This window comes from Salvelinus alpinus, chromosome 17, assembly GCF_045679555.1.
Source record: "Salvelinus alpinus chromosome 17, SLU_Salpinus.1, whole genome shotgun sequence".
Lineage (NCBI taxonomy): Eukaryota > Metazoa > Chordata > Actinopteri > Salmoniformes > Salmonidae > Salvelinus > Salvelinus alpinus.
The window spans coordinates 3529614-3549580 of record NC_092102.1 but is presented as its reverse complement, the minus strand read 5'-3'; the positions used below and the strand labels follow the sequence as shown (position 1 = coordinate 3549580).

Genomic DNA, 19967 nt, shown 5'->3' with positions numbered 1-19967 from the left:
TTATTTACGTCAACTGATGTATCACAGTTATAACAGGATTTGTAAACCTATTTTAAGAAGTAGGCTGGCAACCTCACTTCCAACTCATTGGCTCTTTCCACCCTCCTAGGGTAAAAACAAATGAATGCCAAGCCTCCTTAAGTAAATAATTTGAATCTGTCACAGAAGCTGTTCTCCTGAAAACCCACATAAAAAAATATTCCACTGGACCACAAGCCACATTAAATTAGCAGCCGATTGAGTTATTTCTCGTGGAAAAAGGGGTGTTTGAATTGTGGAATGTTTCGAATTTGCAGTGAATATTTTTCGGGCAAATTTTTAGGCTGAGAGCTTTTTATCATTTCAAGAACAACACCAGGTTCCTGCCCTTGAGGCTTGGGGAAATGTGAAAATCAATAGAAGAGAGGGCTGGCATTTTTTCTTGATTCTGTAGATTAGAGTGAGAAGTTAAGGGATTACTTTACAGAGAACTCAAAACGACGTGGATGGTGAGAACTAGCAACACTCCTAGCTGTGAAGGGCTTTTGTTAGAGATTCCATGGTGGGAATCTCCCCTCATTGGCTCCTGGTCAGTTTTCCACTCCGGGGCCGACCCAAACCTGATGGAATGACCCAAGTAACTATAAATGAAAAGGAGTTCCCAATGGTGTGATGGCACATTACTACTGTCCATATTATATCAATATTAAATACATTTTCATTATACTGTACTGTACAATAGTGCCACAACAGTGATTTTTTTTTTTGGGGGGGGGCATACCCATGCCATTTGTCCACTCACAGAGCAATTGACCATAGCACAACGTGACACAGTAATTGACTTTAGCAATTGTTTTTTGGCCTTTACAAATGACAAGTAACATACAGTATAATTATAGGTAGCTATGACTCAGCTGTAACGAAACGTATGTCCTTGTTGCCAATGCAAGACACATCACACACACACGCAACCCGTGCCTGGGAGGCTGTGCGATCTGTTTTTATCAAAGCGGAGCAGTGCGCGCAGCAGGTCAGACCCGCTCAGCGGTAAAAACTTGATCTCCCTCCACTCGGAAGGCCAGATGTGACGGAAATTAAAGTTCCTGTGGAAACGACCCTCAACCTGGGCGGCTGGTACCATGATTGATCAGACCAATCCCAGATCCTTTTAGGACCTGTCTCTTTCCCTTTCTCCCCTCCTCTCTCACTTTCTCTCCCTCTCGCGAGGACCAATCTCTCTTCTCTTCTATTCTCTACTTCTCTCTGATCCTCTGATTCGTTCTAGCTTTTTTTCTGCCGCAGTGTTTTATATATTTGTCCACATGTGACAGGGCCAGGATAATGGTCAGGGGTTAAAATATGATCGGTGTCATGTCTGAAGTGGAGTAATGGCAATAAAACACAGGTGTTAAAAAATATATATATATATATTTTACTTTATTTAACTAGGCAAGTCAGTTAAGAACAAATTCTTATTTACAATAACAGCCCAGGAACAGTGGGTTAACTGCTTTGTTCAGGAGCAGAAAAACAGATTTTTACCTTGAAAGCTGGGGGATTCAATCTAGCAACCTTTCGGTTACTGGCCCAATGCTCTAACCACTAGGCTACCTGCCACCCCTATGTTTAAAGGAAGTGAGGAATGGGCGGGTGGGTCTTGAGGGTTGGGGGGTGGAATGTCTGCCTGCTTCCAATCAGACCTCCTTTGTGGACGAGTGTCCATGTCGGACCAGCAGTGTGTGTGTGTGTGTGTGTGTGTGTGTGTGTGTGTGTGTGTGTGTGTGTGTGTGTGTGTGTGTGTGTGTGTGTGTGTGTGTGTGTGTGTGTGTGTGTGTGTGTGTGTGTGTGTGTGTGTGTGTGTGTGTGTGTGTGTGTGTGTGTGTGTGTGTGTGTGTGTTAATGTGTGTGTTAATGTGTGCGCGTGTGTGCTAATGTGTGCGCGTGTGTGCGCGTGTGTGCGCGTGTGTCCGCGTGCTTGAGTGAGGGTCCAACACACACTCTTTAAGGATTGCCAGTTTAATGGACAGGCCAGACTCTGATGGAGGGTCAAGTGGCAGCGTCTCTCCCATCTGCTCTCAGTTACACCATGGTGCTTAGGTAACACACACACAGGTCCCATCCCCCCTCCACCCCCCATCCGCAGTGCCTCTCTGTGGGGTTCTCAACTCCTGCACGCCGGGGCAGCGGCCGCTGCCACTCTCAATCCACGGCTTTATGCTGCTACGTGCATAAAAACAGCCAGCAAATGAAAGAAACTTGCAGGCCATCACCGGTGCGACTGTAACCAGTCTTTACCTACGAGGTCTTCAATGTCAGCGCTTTATGTCTCCTAACATGTTGTAATTTTGGCATCTATGTTGACTAGAATGAATGGAATTCAAATCATTTTATAGAATACATTTATAGAAACAGAATTAGGAAATCCAAGATGAGTCATTCCAATACCAAAATGCCCAGATGCAGACAGTGTCAAAAGAAACACAAGTGTATTTCTAATACAGGGGCAGGCAAACGACAGCTCAAAGGCAGGGGTCAGTAATCCAGAGAAGGAGCAAAGGGTCCAGAACCGCAGGCAGTCTCAGGGTCAGGGCAGGCAGGGGTCAATAATCCAGTGAGGTGGGCCAAGGTATAGAACGGCAGGCAGGGTCAGGGCAGACAGAACGTTCAAAACCAGGAAGGACTAGGAAACAGGAGCAAGAAACAGACAGGAGCAGGGGGAAAAACACGGGTAGGTTTCACGAACAAAACGAACAGCAACAGAGAACACAGGTGTAAATACACAGGGGATAATGGGGAAGATCGGTGACACCTGGAGGGGGTGGAGACAAGCACAAAGACAGGTGAAACAGATCAGGCTGTGACACATGCCAGTATCGAGCAAATGCCTACAGAGCAAACAGCCCAATTAGAAAAGTGAAATACTTGAACCCCTTTAAAAGGACGGTGTACTTACTTACCCACACTCGCACTGTTTGCTCAAACACACTCACGCTCACAAACTTGCATACGCACACACACACACACACACACACACACTGAGCGCTACTGATCCATTCAGAGTTCAAGAGTGGGCAAACGTCCCAAAGCGGTGCTTGTCTGTTACGCCTTCAGTCACACAGGCTTGAAAAGTCATCAACATCTAAGGACATTTTTACTTCCTAACTGGCCCAAGCCCCTGCATACAACTTTAGAAAGACAGTGTGGGGACGGAGAAGAGTGGCTGGGGGAGGCCCCTCCAAAAACACCATCCTGGCACTCGTCTGTTGTTTTCTGAGCGAAGACTGTTCACCCACAACATGTAACAGTAGATTTACAGACTACTCTAATCCTGTTTTAAAGAGGTTACATGGATAGAACACTCATAAATGTACATTATAACAACATATTTGACTTTAAATGAGGTATTCCGTATGACTCATAAACGTGTAGCTAAATATGTTTTGATTGTACCCATATAAGACCATCCTATTCTGACATCTCCTTCATTTCGTTCTGATTTAGTAACACTAAGTTTGGTACCGGTTGCCTTTGTCATTAGACAATCAGTGAGACAATGGATTGGTCTAGACATGCAGGTATCATCCAGACTGGAACAGACTTTACCAGACAGATCAAATGACGAAACGTTTACACTTCTGCCCAGCCCCCCCCCATTTAGTATCGCAAATCAGTTCGTACATGATTTGCTATATTTCTTTTATAAACTACTAGATTATTATAGTCCCTCCAGTTGGATTGTAGAGCATTGCTATCGTGCATAGAGGAGTGTTGCGATATGAAACCAGAGAGTTCGATGTGATGTTCTACGACCTATGGCCACGGGCTCCGAAACAGTGACTTTTTACTGGACTCATCAGCTGTGTTTCAATAACACGTCTAAAGGGGCACCAATCCCAGGGATGCCCAAAATTCCCAAATAGAGATGGAGGCCCCGTCCGCGCTGCACCTAGGCACAGGAACAAGTTCGGAGCGTTTGGCAGTAGAGAAGTCACATGGTAGACATGAAACGGAACTCATTCGTACCAGAAGTACCTTGAGTCCAGACCCACATTTGACTTTCAACCTCCCCGTGCGTCACCCCACTCAATACAGACTAGCACTGCGCTACAAACCCTGCCAACCCACGGCCAATCAAAGCCTTCCGTGAGTTTGGAGCCAGGTCAGGTGGTGGGGATCTTGCACGGAACGTGAGCTTGTTAGATTTACGGAGCAAACGAACCGACGCACTTTGACACCCCAGCCGGACACCCGGACGGAACAGCCACATGTGTGTCTGAAGAACAGAGCACTAACCCCCCCCCCCCCACCCGACCACACCCGCCCTCATTACCAGCTCACATGGTACAGACTCCCTCCACCTCCCCACCCCCTCCCAATTCAACAGGTTGTAGAGTCCTTACTCCTCATTGATGGCAAAATGAGCAGCATAAATAAACAGATTCATACCAAGGGGAACAACAAAGCAAGGCCCTGAAGAAAACTTCTGTTAGCAGCTGCCGTTCCTCAGAGACTGTTTGGTTACTGGGTTTTCCCCAAATGCTTGTTTCGCCATTTCTTTTTGTTTTTATGAAAGCGAGAGGACAAATACCAGCTATCACATTACAGTCAAAAGGAAAACTTTGGGATTTTTGCAATGATGCCCGTGAACTACTTCCCCAGAGTGTGATGAACTTGTGGATACCATTTGTATGTCTCTGTTTCCAGTATGATAGAAGTTAGTTGGTAGCATGCTAGCTAACGCTAGTTAGCAACTTCCTTCAAACTGCACGCCCAGACATAAAAATAGTATCGAACTAGTTCTGACTCTGGGGAAGTAGATAAAGGACCTCATTGCCAAAATCCCAAAGTATCCCTTTAAAGTAAGGCAGTTTGCTTTGGCCATTTTGCAACTCAGCGAATGTGTTTTCTACCTAATTAAGTAGGGGGAAAAGAGGCGTCCTCCCCTATCCTTTCAAAGTTTTTGGGCCAAAAGCTATTCTCAATACCAGAACTGATCGACAAGATAAAATGTACCATTTCATTATCAAATCATGGGGACAGAGTAAAAAAAAAAAAAAGGTTTTCAAATTTTTAAAGCATTGTTTTTTATTGACTCTGGACAGAGGAACTGCAGTTCCAAGTCAAATCATTCAATCGCACCCTTTAAAGCAGAATGTTACTGAGATATTCAAGTTTGTGTTTTTTGTGTCAGGATGGGTCACGTCTGTCAAATTGGATCAGTGTAAAGTGTAACGGTGATACGTGATAGTGTGTGGACAGAGAGGTTTATCTTCCGATAATATGTGGTTACTTAAAGAACACATTCACATTTCTGTTTTAACTGTTGAGCTGGCTTGAGCCAGGGTGAGGTGAGGGAGATTTAGTATTGTTGACGATGATGAGCACACCAGAGGCAAAGTTTGGACCATGTTATCTCTCACCCTCTCCCTTTCACTGTTCTTCCCCCTCTGTGTGTCTCTCTCTTTATTCTACTTTTTCTCTCCTCTCTTTCTTTCTATCTCTTCTCTCGCTCTCAATTTTAACACACCATTTTTCTCTTTCTCTCTCTCTCTCACACTCTTTCCACTTTCTCTGTATGTCTCTCTCTTTCTCTCTCTCTCACACTCTTTCCACTTTCTCTGTATGTCTCTCTCGCTCTCGCTCTGTCTCTCTCTGTCTCTCTCTGTCTCTCTCTGTCTCTCTCTCTCTGTCTCTCTCTCTCTCTGTCTCTGTCTCTCTCTGTCTCTCTCTATGTCTCTCTCTCTCTGTCTCTCTCTCTCTGTCTCTCTCTCTCTCTGTCTCTCTCTCTCTCTGTCTCTCTCTCTCTCTGTCTCTCTCTCTCTCTCTCTCTCTCTCTCTCTCTCTCTCTCTGTCTCTCTCTCTCTCTCTGTCTCTCTCTCTCTCTCTCTCTCTCTCTCTCTCTCTGTCTCTCTCTCTCTGTCTCTCTCTCTCTCTGTCTCTCTCTCTCTCTCTGTCTCTCTCTCTCTCTCTGTCTCTCTCTCTCTCTCTCTCTCTCTCTCTCAATTCAATTCAATTCAATTCAATTGACTTTATTGACATGGCAAGTTATTATTACTTACATTGTCAAAGTATACATATCGAAAAATTTAAATAAAATATATATGTATATATATACACAAAATATATATATATTTATATATAAATAAATGGTGGTACTAACAGCAATAATAATAGTAGTAGTGGACATGGGATTACCATTAATAACAGCTACAACAACAATATTAATCAGAACAACAATACATTAAAGCAACAGTAGTAGACCAGTGTCAACATGACTGAGAAGACACATGACCTGGTACGAAAGACAAAACAAAACTAAGCTAAATGGGAAATATTATCAACATTACTTTGCATTTTTTCACTGGCTGTCCCTCAGGCTGTGGCAGGAGGACACATATTTGGCTGCCAAAACTGCACATTTTGGCTTTTCACCCAATAAATATTTGAATTTTTCTTCATCTTTTATAGTTTCAAATTCTTTGTATTGAATTATAATTTTGGGAAAGAAATATGCTCTTAGGTCTGAGTATTTGTCACAGTGTAGTAGGAAATGCACTTCTGTCTCTACCTCTCCCCTGGAGCAGAGTGAGCACAGCCTGTCCTCTCTGGGCAGCCAGGTTTGTCTGTGACGACCGGTCTCTATAGCCAGACTGTGCTCACTGAGTCTGTACCTAGTCAATGTTTTCCTCAGTTTTCTATCAGTCACAGTGGTCAGATAGTCTGCCACCATGTACTGTCTGTTTAGAGCCAAATAGCATTGAAGTTTACTTTGATTTTTTGTGGTGTCTTTCCAATAGGTTATATATTTTTCTTTTTGTTTTGTGATGATTTGGTTGGGCCAGATTTTCTGAGGGCTGTCCCGCGGCTCTGTGGGGTTGGTTTGGGTTGGTGAACTGAGCCTCAGAACCAGCTGGCTGAGGGGACTCTTCTCTGGTTTCATCTCTTGACATTGTAGAGCTGTGTGATGGAATGTTTTAGGGTCACTTGTTTTTAGATGGTTGTAAAATTTGATGGCTCTTTTTTCTATTCGAATGAGGAGGGGATATTGGCCCAATTCTGCCCTACATGCGTTATTTGGAGTTTTTCTTTGTACTTGCAATACAGTCTTGCAAAACTCTGCATGCAATACTTCAATTGGATGTTTGTCCCATTTAGTAAATTCATTATTAGAGAGTGGACCCCATACCTCACTGCCATATAGAGCAATTGGTTCTATAACTGATTGAAAAATTTTGAGCCAGATTCTAATTGGAATTTCAATTTTGATGTTCCTTTTAATGGCATAGAATGCTCTTCTTGCTTTGTCTCTCAGCTCCTTCACAGCCATGTGAAAGCTACCTGTGTTGCTGATATTTAGTCCTAGATATGTGTAGTTTTTGGTGTGTTCTAATAGAACTGTGTCCAAATAGAATTTATATTTGTCATCCTTATTTCCGGACCTTTTTTGGAATATCATTATATTTGTTTTTTTTAGGTTAACGGTCAGAGCCCAAGTCTGACAGAACCTGTGAAGATGATCTAGGTGTTGCTGTAACCCCTCTTTAGTGGGAGACAGCAGCACCAGGTCATCTGCGTACAGCAGACACTTGATTTCAGTGTTGTGTAGGGTGATACCAGGTGCTGCCGATTCTTCTAATGTTTTTGCCAATTCATTAATGTAGATGTTAAATAATGTTGGACTTATTGGGCAGCCCTGTTTCACTCCCCGCCCCTGAGAGAAGAAGTCTGTTTGCTTGTTACCAATTTTAACCGCACATTTGTTTTTAGTGTACATTGATTTAATAAAATCATATGTTTTCCCTCCAATACCACTTTCTATTAGTTTATAAAAAAGACCTTCGTGCCAAATTGAATCAAATGCTTTCTTGAAATCTACAAAACACGAGTAGATTTTGCCTTTGTTTTGGTTAACTTGTTTATCAATTAGAGTGTGGAGGGTGTAAATGTGGTCAGTTGTACGATAATTTTTTAGAAATCCAATCTGGCTTCTGCTCAGGACGTTGTGTTCGTCAAGGAAATGATGTAGTCTGCTATTTATAATACTGCAGAGAATTTTCCCCAAGTTGCTGTTAACGCATATTCCTCTGTAATTATTTGGGTCAAATTTGTCTCCATTTTTATAGATTGGTGTGATCAGTCCCTGGTTCCAAATATCGGGGAAAATACCTGCAGTGAGGATAATGTTGAAGAGTTTGAGTATAGCCAATTTGAATTTGTGGTCTGTATATTTGATCATTTCATTTAAGATCCCATCAGCACCACAGGCCTTTTTGGGTTGGAGATTGCATATTTTTTCCAATAATTCTTCTTCTGTAATTGGGGTATCCACAGGATTCTGATAATCTTTGACTGCTAATTCAAGGATTTGTAATTTTTCTTGTATATCTTTTTGTTCTGGGCTCTTTGTTATATTGCTGTAGAGGTTTGCAAAGTGATTTCTCCACATATCCCCATTTTGGATAGCCAACTCCTCATGATGAGGTTTGTTTAATTTATTCCAATTCTCCCAGAAGTGGTTTGATTCTATGGATTCCTCAATTCCATCCAGCTGATTTCTAATGTGCTGTTCCTTTTTTGTTCTTAGGGTGCGTTTGTATTGCTTCAGTGTTTCCCCATATTGAAGGCGTATATTTTTGTTGTCTGGTTCTCTGTGTTTTTGATTAGATATATTTCTCAATGACTTTCTTAGATTTTTGCAATCATTATCAAACCATTTTTCATTATCTGTTATTTTTGGTTTGCTCTTATGCTTCTTTAGATTAGCCAAGGAGGCTAATTTGTCAAATATAAAGTTTATGTTCCTAACGGCCAAATTTACACCTTCATTGCTGAAGGAGAATGTTAAGGCTAAAAAGTTGTCCAGGAGAGATTGTATTTTTTGGCTACTAATTGCTTTTTGGTAGATGTCTGTACTGTTTGCACTCCATCTATAGGCTTGTTTAGTACCATGTAATTTATTGGGCCGTGATGCTTCATGGTTGGGTTCTGCTCTTCTCAGATACACTGTGATTTTACTGTGGTCTGAGAGAGGTGTTAGTGGGCTGACTGTGAAGGCTCTGAGAGACTCTGGGTTGAGGTCGGTGAGGAAGTAGTCCACAGTGCTGCTGCCAAGGGATGAGCTGTAGGTGTACCTACCAAAAGAGTCTCCTCTCAGCCTGCCATTGACTATGTACAGACCCAGTGTTCGACAGAGCCTCAGGAGCTGTCATCCATTTTTGTTTTTCACTTTGTCATAGTTGTTTCTGTGGGGGTATGTGGGGAGGGAAAGGTTATTGCTTCCTGGTAGGTGTTTATCCCCATGACTGTTAATAGTGTCTTGTTCTTCTGCTATTCTAGCATTCAGGTCTCCACAGACCAGTACGTTGCCTTGGGCCTGAAAGTGACTAATCTCTCCCTCTAGAATGGAGAAGCTCTCTTCGTTGAAGTAGGGTGACTCTGAGGGGGGAATGTATGTGGCACAGAGGAAGACGTTTTTATCTGTCAAGATAGCCTCCTTGTTGATTTTTAACCAGATAAAGAATTCTCCTGTTTTGATCAATTCGATTGAATTAATTAGTTCAGATTTATACCATATTAGCATTCCCCCTGAGTCTCTGCCCTGTTTGATTCCTTTTAATTTAGTGGATGGTATGATTATCTCCCTATAACCTAGTGGACAGCCAGTGGAAACATCACCTCTGCACCATGTTTCCTGTAGTACTACAATATCAACATCATCAATTTCTTTCAGGAAGTCTGGGTTTCTGCTCTTTAGCCCAAAAGCAGAGGACTTCAATCCTTGTATATTCCAACATGCAACGTAAAAAGACTTCATAACTTTTTTTTTTTCTCTTTTCCTTACCTTTCAAAATGAGACAAACACTCACAATCCAAGAAGAACCATTAAAATAGGATTTTTCAATTAAAGTAAACTCTTATTTTGCAAATGTGATTTGTTTATCATTTAAGATAGAATTTGTGTCATGCCACTTGGGTGGATGTAGTGTGAGAATGGTGGAGTTCTTGTGCTCATCTTACCATGACCCTCGGCCCATCACATGTGAGCATAGTAGACTCAGCATTTGTTTAATGTCACTCATTTGGTTGGTGGGGGCTGGGCCAGTTGCTCCTCTCACAGCCTGTGCGTAGCTCTGCCTGCTGGGCTGTGGCTCCTCCAGGTGTGGGTCTGCGGTGGGGAGGAGGGGGGTGGTAGGCCTCATCTGGGTGGCTCTGAAGCTGGGCTGGGGTGGTCTGTGCTGCGCTGGCTGTGGTGGGCATTGAGGTTGGTGGTGCTGTGGTCGTGGCTGGGGGGTCCAGGGTGCTGGTCCGGGATGTTGTCTCGGTGATCTCGGCGGGGTGGAGATTGCTCCGCTGTTCCTGGGTGGAGAGGTCGGGCTGCGGTTTAGAGCGACGTCCTTGAGAGTCTTGGCAAGGATGGGGACTGTCTCCCTGTACAGGTGAACATGGTCATAGAGACAGTCCAGATCGAGGGTGGGATGGTGGGCCAGGTGTACATTGGGTCGCAGGGCACAGTCCCGGGAGAGGCTGGCGTTTATTCTTTGGATTGTGGCAGGGTGGAAGTCCCTCCTCTGTAGAAGGGTTGACACTATGATTCTTGAGTTGGGGAAGATTGCGGAGGCCTTCTCAATCACTCTCCGTAGTGAAGTCGCCACCCTCTCCTGCTGAGCATGCAGGTCGTTGCTTCCGGTATGTATGATTATGTGGCTTGGCGACCCGAGATGGTTCTTATCAAGCAGCTCCATGGCACTTTGCGTTGTTGGGCACCACACCTTTCTCGTTTTGTGTCTAGGGAAAAGTTTCTTCTCCTGAACATACTTCCCATTTGAGTCCATTAACAGGACGATGTCAGCCAGTGTTTCTTCTGGACTGGGGGGGGCAGAGGGGGGGCTGGTGGGTGTTGGAGCTGGGGTGTGGCTGGTCTGTGTGGGTGCCACTGTCAGTGGGAGGCTGTTCTGTGGGTTGGGGAGGAGGGGTGCAGCAGCCAGGGCTGGGGAAGCCTGGCTGGTTGAGCTGGGCTCCTCTGCTGTGTGAGGGCAGGTCATAGGGTGGTGATCTATCTGCTCCTGCAGCCTGTCCTCTGCTCTCTTTCTCTCCTGCAGCTCCTCTCTTAGTGCGGTCAGCTCCTTATTGCTGCTCTGCCTGTCTTTTTGGAGCTCTCTCACCTCCTTTGTTAGATCAGCCAGCTCTCTCTTGAGTCCGTCTCTCTCTTGCTGAACCTCTTTCAGCTGTGTTGCAAGGCTGCTGTCCTGCTCTGTCCTCACCTTGGTTAGGAGCTCCTCTAAGGTGTGGTTGTCTGGTTGCTGTTTGCTCACGCTCTCCCTGAGCAGGACCACCTCCCCCTCCAGTTTGGTGAACTCATCCCTCATGGCAGCCATGGTGGTGAGGAGGGCCTGAGCCTGCTCTGCACTGAGGGGGTCGCTCTCCTCCTGGGGCGTGTCCTCCATTATGGTGGGAAGAGAGGTGCTGGATGTGCCTTTTTGGGTGGGGAGGGTAGGGGTGAGGGTGGTGCTGGTGGAGTTTGTCTTGTGGGAGGGCATGTCACTGGTGGTGTCCTTCTCTCTCTCTGCTCTCTCCTTAATGGTCTGAAAGTCTGTTTCAAACAGCCTAATGTTACCTTGCACCATGACAGTCCCAGTCTTGTAGAGGTTGATTGTTATCATGGTGCTGTCAGGGTCGTCTGTCTCTTTGATTTTCAGCTTCCACCCATTACAGATTCCCTCTTTCTTTATGCATAGGTAGTGAGAGCAGACTGCTGAGCGCCATGCATTTGGCTGGCCAGTGAGGAAGATGAGATTACTCACGTCACCGTTTTTGTAGAGGTCTGCAAAAAGGGTTTCTGGCCTCTCCTCTAGTAGTTTCTGTTTGAAAGCTTTCCTCATTGTGTCATTTTTTACATTTTTTGGGTAGAGAATGGATTCTGCGCTGAGGGGGAGTGGGGACATGGTGTCTGTGCGCTCTGCTACTACCGCTACTGCTGCGCTGTTCTGCTGCCCCGTTGCCATGGCAACCGATTTGTTCGTCTGCTGTTCGCGCTACTTTCAAAAAGCAGCAAAAATAGTGAAAAATCCTCACACAAAAAACTGAAGATATGTTTACAGTTAGTCCGTGCTCCTTTTTGGTTTTCTCACTCAGTTTGGTCGTTTGATGTAGTTGTATTACCTGCCCTTGCTAGGTTTGTTCTACCTCGTTTCTTCTGGCTAGCTTGTTAGTCTGCTGGCTGGGTCTTTGTTGTGTAGCTAGCTAGCTAGACTCAAAACCTCTTAACTTGAGGCGCAAAGTTACTTTTTTTTCTATTCTGAATGTATAAAGTTGTTGTTCATCACTTCTTGTCTGGAATTCTTCTTCGATTAGAGTGTTTATCTCATTCTAAAAACCAAAAAAATCTAATATATCAGGAGCTCATGTTGAGCATGACTCTCAAATTCAAATTCCAACTGTACACTCTCTCTCTCTCTCTCTTCTCCTCTGTCTCCTCTCTGTCACCTTGTAAAGAGCTCTTGGAAGAGAGGAGTTGACCGACAAGCCGAGTCTTGTGTTCTGCAGCTTTTTAGACATAAAAAGCCCTCTATTGCTCAATGTGCGTTTGGACAGCCATAGCGTACCATAAAGGACAGGGGGACTGGGACTCTTTCTGGCTGGCGTATTGCTGTTGGCACTCAGCGGGCGGCGGGCAGATTTTCGGGAAGCGATGAAACAGCAGAGTGGGTGGGTGTGTGTGTCAGAGTGTGTCACACACACACAAACAGGCACCAGCGTAGCTCTTGAGAGACGAGACAAATGGAGGCTTTTCTTCCCCGTCCACACAAACATATGAAAACACACACAAACACATACAGTGGGGCAAAGAAGTATTTAGTCAGCCACCAATTGTGCAAGTTCTCCCACTTAAAAAGATGAGAGAGGCCTGTAATTTTCATCATAGGTACACTTCAACTATGACAGACAAAATGAGAAAAAATAATCCAGAAAATCACATTGTAGGATTGTTTATGAATTTATTTGCAAATTATGGTGGAAAATAAGTATTTGGTCACCTACAAACAAGCAAGATTTCTGGCTCTCACAGACCTGTAACTTCTTCTTTAAGAGGCTCCTCTGTCCTCCACTCGTTACCTGTATTAATGGCACCTGTTTGAACTTGTTATCAGTATAGAAGACACCTGTCCACAACCTCAAACAGTCACACTCCAAACTCCACTATGGCCAAGACCAAAGAGCTGTCAAAGGACACCAGAAACAAAATTGTAGACCTGCACCAGGCTGGGAAGACTGAATCTGCAATAGGTAAGCAGCTTGGTTTGAAGAAATCAACTGTGGGAGCAATTATTAGGAAATGGAAGACATACAAGACCACTGATAATCTCCCTCGATCTGGGGCTCCACGCAAGATCTCACCCCGTGGGGTCAAAATGATCACAAGAACGGTGAGCAAAAATCCCAGAACCACACGGGGGGACCTAGTGAATGACCTGCAGAGAGCTGGGACCAAAGTAACAAAGCCTACCATCAGTAACACACTACGCCGCCAGGGACTCAAATCCTGCAGTGCCAGTGCTAGAGAGCATTTGGATGATCCAGAAGAAGATTGGGAGAATGTCATATGGTCAGATGAAACCAAAATAGAACTTTTTGGTAAAAACTAAACTCGTCGTGTTTGGAGGACAAAGAATGCTGAGTTGCATCCAAAGAACACCATACCTACTGTGAAGCATGGGGGTGGAAACATCATGCTTTGGGGCTGTTTTTCTGCAAAGGGACCAGGACGACTGATCCGTGTAAAGGAAAGAATGAATGGGGCCATGTATCGTGAGATTTTGAGTGAAAACCTTCTTCCATCAGCAAGGGCATTGAAGATGAAACGTGGCTGGGTCTTTCAGCATGACAATGATCCCAAACACACCGCCCGGGCAACGAAGGAGTGGCTTCATAAGAAGCATTTCAAGGTCCTGGAGTGGCCTAGCCAGTCTCCAGATCTCAACCCCATAGAAAATCTTTGGAGGGAGTTGAAAGTCCGTGTTGCCCAGCAACAGCCCCAAAACATCACTGCTCTAGAGGAGATCTGCATGGAGGAATGGGCCAAAATACCAGCAACAGTGTGTGAAAACCTTGTGAAGACTTACAGAAAACATTTGACCTCTGTCATTGCCAACAAAGGGTATATAACAAAGTATTGAGATAAAACTTTTGTTATTGACCAAATACTTATTTTCCACCATAATTTGCAAATAAATTCATTAAAAATCCTACAAATGTGATTTTCTGGAGAAAAAATGTCTCATTTTGTCTGTCATAGTTGAAGTGTACCTATGATGAAAATTACAGGCCTCTCAATTTGGTGGCTGACTAAATACTTTTTTGCCCCACTGTATATGCACTTGCACGCACAAACACACACATACGTTTGCAGGGTACTGCCAGGTCCCAAAACCTGGAGGCGACAGTGGCAGGGTAGCCCAAGTGAGCAGAGGTAATCTCAGACCTAAGTATCTGGAGGATAGAGGAAATAGAGGAACACTCAGTCCCGTTGCATCTGGAATACTGTGGAATACTGTGGAATACTGTGGAATACTGTGGAATACTGTGGAATACTGTGGAATACTGTGGAATACTGTGGAATACTGTGGCAGATGATGATGAACTAGGATGTGTTGTACCTCGGAGCCTATTCATGAAAGGGTTCAAAGTGCCATCGTGTTTGAGTCGAGTCACAAATAAACCTTGAAAGTGACACTGAACAACTGTGTGACAAACCATTGATTGTTTCTCAAAATGCCACAGCTAACCACCCCCCCCCTTGCCTTCTCTCTCCCTCTCACCTCTTCCCCCTCTCCCTCCCTCTCTCCAGCCTGTGACTGCCACCCGGTGGGTGCGGCAGGGAAGACATGTAACCAGACGACGGGCCAGTGCCCCTGTAAGGACGGCGTGACGGGCATCACCTGTAACCGCTGTGCCAAGGGCTACCAGCAGAGCCGCTCGCCCGTGGCCCCCTGCATCAGTGAGTAGATCACATACACACACACTCATAGCTTGCAGGTCACCCTCGCAGGTCACATATTCACTCATAGCTCTCGTTGCTCACACACACAAGCACACGCATAGGTTTCACAATTATGGGTCACACTCACAAGTCACACACTTACAAGTCACACTCACACCAACTGCTTGCATATATACTCACAGCCACATACACGCAGGGCCACTGATTGCAAAAACAGTACTTCCACTGATGACTGAAGTAAATATGTGCTTCTGTTAAGTGCATGTCAATGACTTTATGACACAGGGGAGGCCCCAAAGCAGGAACACATTCTCATGAAGTGAAGCGTCATGTATTGATGAACCTTCTTTCAAAAACATCCATTATGGTGTGTATGATTGTTGTGAGTGGCTCTGTGTGTGTAACATAATGGGGAAACCATGAACCATGTACCAATGAGGGGTTTAGAGCCACCCATGTAATATGGCAGCTACACCTGTTTCATTCCCGGTCTCATTTCTATAGTTAGATAACACCATTGCCTGTGTTTGAAAGAGAAAGTCAGAGTTTTTGATGCCTTTTGCAGCAATTGTTTAAAAAAAGAAGAAGTAATAATTAGACAATAACCCCAGAAACATTTGCTCACTCTTTGGCCGGGTTGTAAAAGAGAATGTGTTCTCAGTTAACCTGCCCTGGTGAAACAAAGGTAGGGATAGAGAGGTTCCAAGCTGGCATCAGTCACACATATGAAGGCAGATCATGGTGGTCTGCTCTGGTGTAGATCAGTGCTACTCTGAGACCTCGGTACTTGTTTACCGTTCAGGCTTTAGTACAGTCACGTGTGTGTGATTGTGTGTGCACTTGCGTGCGCGTGCTCTGTGAGTGAGTGTGTGTTTGTATGTATGAATCGGATCACTAGTCCACCACCTGCGGGCTGGAGGAAAAGAGGGTAGCTTGCCATCGTGCTCTGCCATGTGGTTTGGCACAATGACCCCCCCCCACACACACACACACACACACACACACACACACACACACACACACACACACACACACACACACACACACACACACACACACACACACACACACACCAGGCTTGTGTAACCCTGAACCAGCCACAACAGACCATGCTGTACCACGCTGTGCCATGCCAAGCTACGCTATACCACGTCGTGCCACATGGTGCTGTGTTGTTGGTTTCACATTGGTGTTACAGAGCAGATGGTGGAGGGCAAAAAAGGAGAAAACAATGGTGGTCACGGCCAAACTAACCAACCATACACTTTCCAGGGCCACTGAAGACACCCAATGAGGAGAGAGTGTTTATTGGCCTCAGTGTGTGTGTCTGTCAGCGCGTGCATGTACGAAGGCATCTCTTCCCAAAACGCCCTCCATTTTGTTGGTACTATCCATCCGTCCCCGGTCAAGCCCTTCTGCCCCCTAACACGGTAAGACACAGAGACCGGGACTGCTAACGCCCAATTAGTATGATACCACCGCCCCTCATCTCAGTATCCCTTTTTCATCTGAATATCTGCCCCTCAACCCTTCACCTTCAGAGGACACGCCCACAGCTTGCCGTGCCTTTGACCAGCTGTTCTCCTCTCCTCTCTGCCTTTAGCAAGCTCTCCAAAGCTCAATGCCCTATTTGTTTTTCTTCGAGGGGGTGTCCATCATTTCAACGCGAGAGAACTGCCGCTTGCCTCTCAAAACACACTTTCCAAGGAAGCCCCGTCTGTTTGTTTGACTCCAACCCAGTTCATTGTCCCTCTAACTCCCCAGTCGAAAGGCAAGTCCCTCTGGGTGCACGCTAACGATGCCAAGTCAGCGTCCAATTAGCCTGTTGTTATCAGTGGATTTGTTGTGAGCATTTTTTTGCGTAGTATTAGCATTTGTATTGAATAATGACCCTTGTTTTGGAGGGACTTCCTTAACGATTGCATTGTTTTGACTGTGGTCGAGACCGGCGAAGGGTTTTGGTTGAGCTAATCAGGCGTATTGAGGGAGTTTGCATCTGTCTAAAGATGTTGGGTGGCTCCCTCCTTTGCCATCTGTCTGATATTTCCATTTTTTAATACATTGATATTTTGCACAATGTGTTTGTTTGGTGCTACTGTTCTCAGAGGAAGAGAGTTCGACTCAAAGTATATTTCCACAAAGCGCGTGTGTGTGTCTGTGTGTGTGTGCCAATATCACAATCTTTATCACTGTGTATTTAGGTTGATATTTTCAACCTACACCCTCCTCTCTTTCTTCCTATGTCAAATAACTGATTCAATTCAGGCATACTGAATTTGCTTGACCACATATGCAAACAGTAGGCATATGGCCAAAGCAATGTCTATGTCTACATAAACTATATGGGCATACATTTTTTCCATAAAGCTCTTGTTAAAACTCTGTTGTTCTGTGTATGTGTTTCAGAGATCCCAGTGGTTAACCCTACAGCCATGGTCAGCGGCAGCACAGAGGAACCGGCAGGTCAGTTACTCCCCCAGCCTCATTTCACACCTGACACCTGTGTAGGAGAAAAAAACACCCTTTTTAAGATTTCTGGCATCCCTGTGTTTCTATTTTGACTGCTCTTTATCCAAGTGAGATGTTCCATTATCTTAAAATCTGGGGGGGGGGGGGGTTGAGTGTTGGCGACCAACAGTTTGGGTCAATTATCCCCCCTCCCGTTTTTTAACGCTTTGCCTCGTGGAATCGCAGCACGGTGATTCATCACAGGCTTTAACGACATAACACCACGCTGCAGCGACCACAGATATACCTCCCACAACTACATCAACCCCTCCTCAGCTTTCACAGTTGGTTTGAGATACGGTCCACTTCGCAAGACCCAGTGCAGAAGATATGGGCTGCAAGGCCTGGAAGTTCTCACAACCCACATGAAAAAATACTTTAGTATACTATGGTATAAATACTATAGTATTCCCTGTAGTGGCTTTGCGGACTTTACTGTAGTATTCACTGTAGTGTTTTAGTCCCAAAAAAAACACTACAGTGAGCCAAAGACAGACTTGGTCTCAACTTGAAGGAATTGCAATAGGAGGGAACTTAAAATAACTTAAATGTCTACCTCGGCCGTGTGAGTTGTGGAGTCATCTCATCGTTCCAACTGCCAGACCACAGCTAGCCCACCGATAGGCTTAGCAGGTCCACCTTGCCCTCTGATAGGCTAGGTGGAATTTTCACCACATTGCTTACACCAACCCAATCTCTGCTTGGGCTTGTAACCCTCACACACACACACAATACACTTCTCTGTGTTTCTGCTTCCCTGGGAAAGTGTTTTCCCACTGTGACAAACAAACAAGAATGGTTGTTTATCGTCAACTCATCTCTGCACAAGTGGGCAACATATAGGAAAATGTCCCATCCCTCTCTCTCCTCCCGTCCAACCCACCATAGACGAACACACCTCTCCTCCTGCATAAGGCCCTCAGAAACCCAAAACCTGAAAATGTCTCGCTGTGTGTGTGTGTGTGTGTGTGTGTGTGTGTGTGTGTGTGTGTGTGTGTGTGTGTGTGTGTGTGTGTGTGTGTGTGTGTGTGTGTGTGTGTGTGTGTGTGTGTGTGTGTGTGTGTGTGCGCAAGGGGGTGGTAGATGTAATTTGTAACTGTCACCGCGCTGTGAACAGGGACAGGGGAGCAAGAGTAACCGGAGCCGCCAATGCATGTGATTGTGTGTTTTCAGCCGCGGCTCTTCTGGGTCAATGGCTGATTCATGGGGGGGTTTCCAGGTGAATGCCCATCAGTAAGTGACTCTTCATGGGAAAACACACACTGGCCCTGAGCCAGAGTTTCACCACTGATATCATGGGCTACACAGCTGGCCACTGTACCAGAGTGCCATGCACACACATGCCGGCACGCACACACAGATGTGCATATACATTTACATTTACATTTAAGTCATTTAGCAGACGCTCTTATCCAGAGCGACTTACAAATTGGTGCATTCACCTTATGATATCCAGTGGAACAACCACTTTACAATAGTGCATCTAACTCTTTTAAGGGGGGGGGGGGGGTTAGAAGGATTACTTTATCCTATCCTAGGTATTCCTTAAAGAGGTGGGGTTTCAGGTGTCTCCGGAAGGTGGTGATTGACTCCGCTGACCTGGCGTCGTGAGGGAGTTTGTTCCACCATTGGGGTGCCAGAGCAGCGAACAGTTTTGACTGGGCTGAGCGGGAACTGTACTTCCTCAGAGGTAGGGAGGCGAGCAGGCCAGAGGTGGATGAACGCAGTGCCCTTGTTTGGGTGTAGGGCCTGATCAGAGCCTGAAGGTACGGAGGTGCCGTTCCCCTCACAGCTCCGTAGGCAAGCACCATGGTCTTGTAGCGGATGCGAGCTTCAACTGGAAGCCAGTGGAGAGAGCGGAGGAGCGGGGTGACGTGAGAGAACTTGGGAAAGTTGAACACCAGACGGGCTGCGGCGTTCTGGATGAGTTGTAGGGGTTTAATGGCACAGGCAGGGAGCCCAGCCAACAGCGAGTTGCAGTAATCCAGACAGGAGATGACAAGTGCCTGGATTAGGACCTGCGCCGCTTCCTGCGTGAGGCAGGGTCGTACTCTGCGAATGTTGTAGAGCATGAACCTACAGGAACGGGTCACCGCCTTGATGTTAGTTGAGAACGACAGGGTGTTGTCCAGGATCACGCCAAGGTTCTTAGCACTCTGGGAGGAGGACACAATGGAGTTGTCAACCGTGATGGCGAGATCATGGAACGGGCAGTCCTTCCCCGGGAGGAAGAGCAGCTCCGTCTTGCCGAGGTTCAGCTTGAGGTGGTGATCCGTCATCCACACTGATATGTCTGCCAGACATGCAGAGATGCGATTCACCACCTGGTTATCAGAGGGGGGAAAGGAGAAGATTAATTGTGTGTCGTCTGCATAGCAATGATAGGAGAGACCATGTGAGGATATGACAGAGCCAAGTGACTTGGTGTATAGCGAGAATAGGAGAGGGCCTAGAACAGAGCCCTGGGGGACACCAGTGGTGA

General features: G+C 45.6%; 1 protein-coding gene across 3 annotated transcripts in view; it reads left to right on the top strand.

Annotated features, from left to right (window-relative positions):
- Nucleotides 1–19967, top strand: part of LOC139541977 (netrin-3-like) — a 102391-nt gene that overhangs the window by 68982 nt on the left and 13442 nt on the right. For all 3 annotated transcript variants that reach the window (XM_071346924.1, XM_071346925.1, XM_071346923.1), the window contains exons 4-5: nucleotides 14825–14974; nucleotides 17384–17440. In XM_071346924.1, the coding sequence (XP_071203025.1) occupies nucleotides 14825–14974; nucleotides 17384–17440 (207 nt within the window). The remainder of the gene's footprint in view (nucleotides 1–14824; nucleotides 14975–17383; nucleotides 17441–19967) is intronic.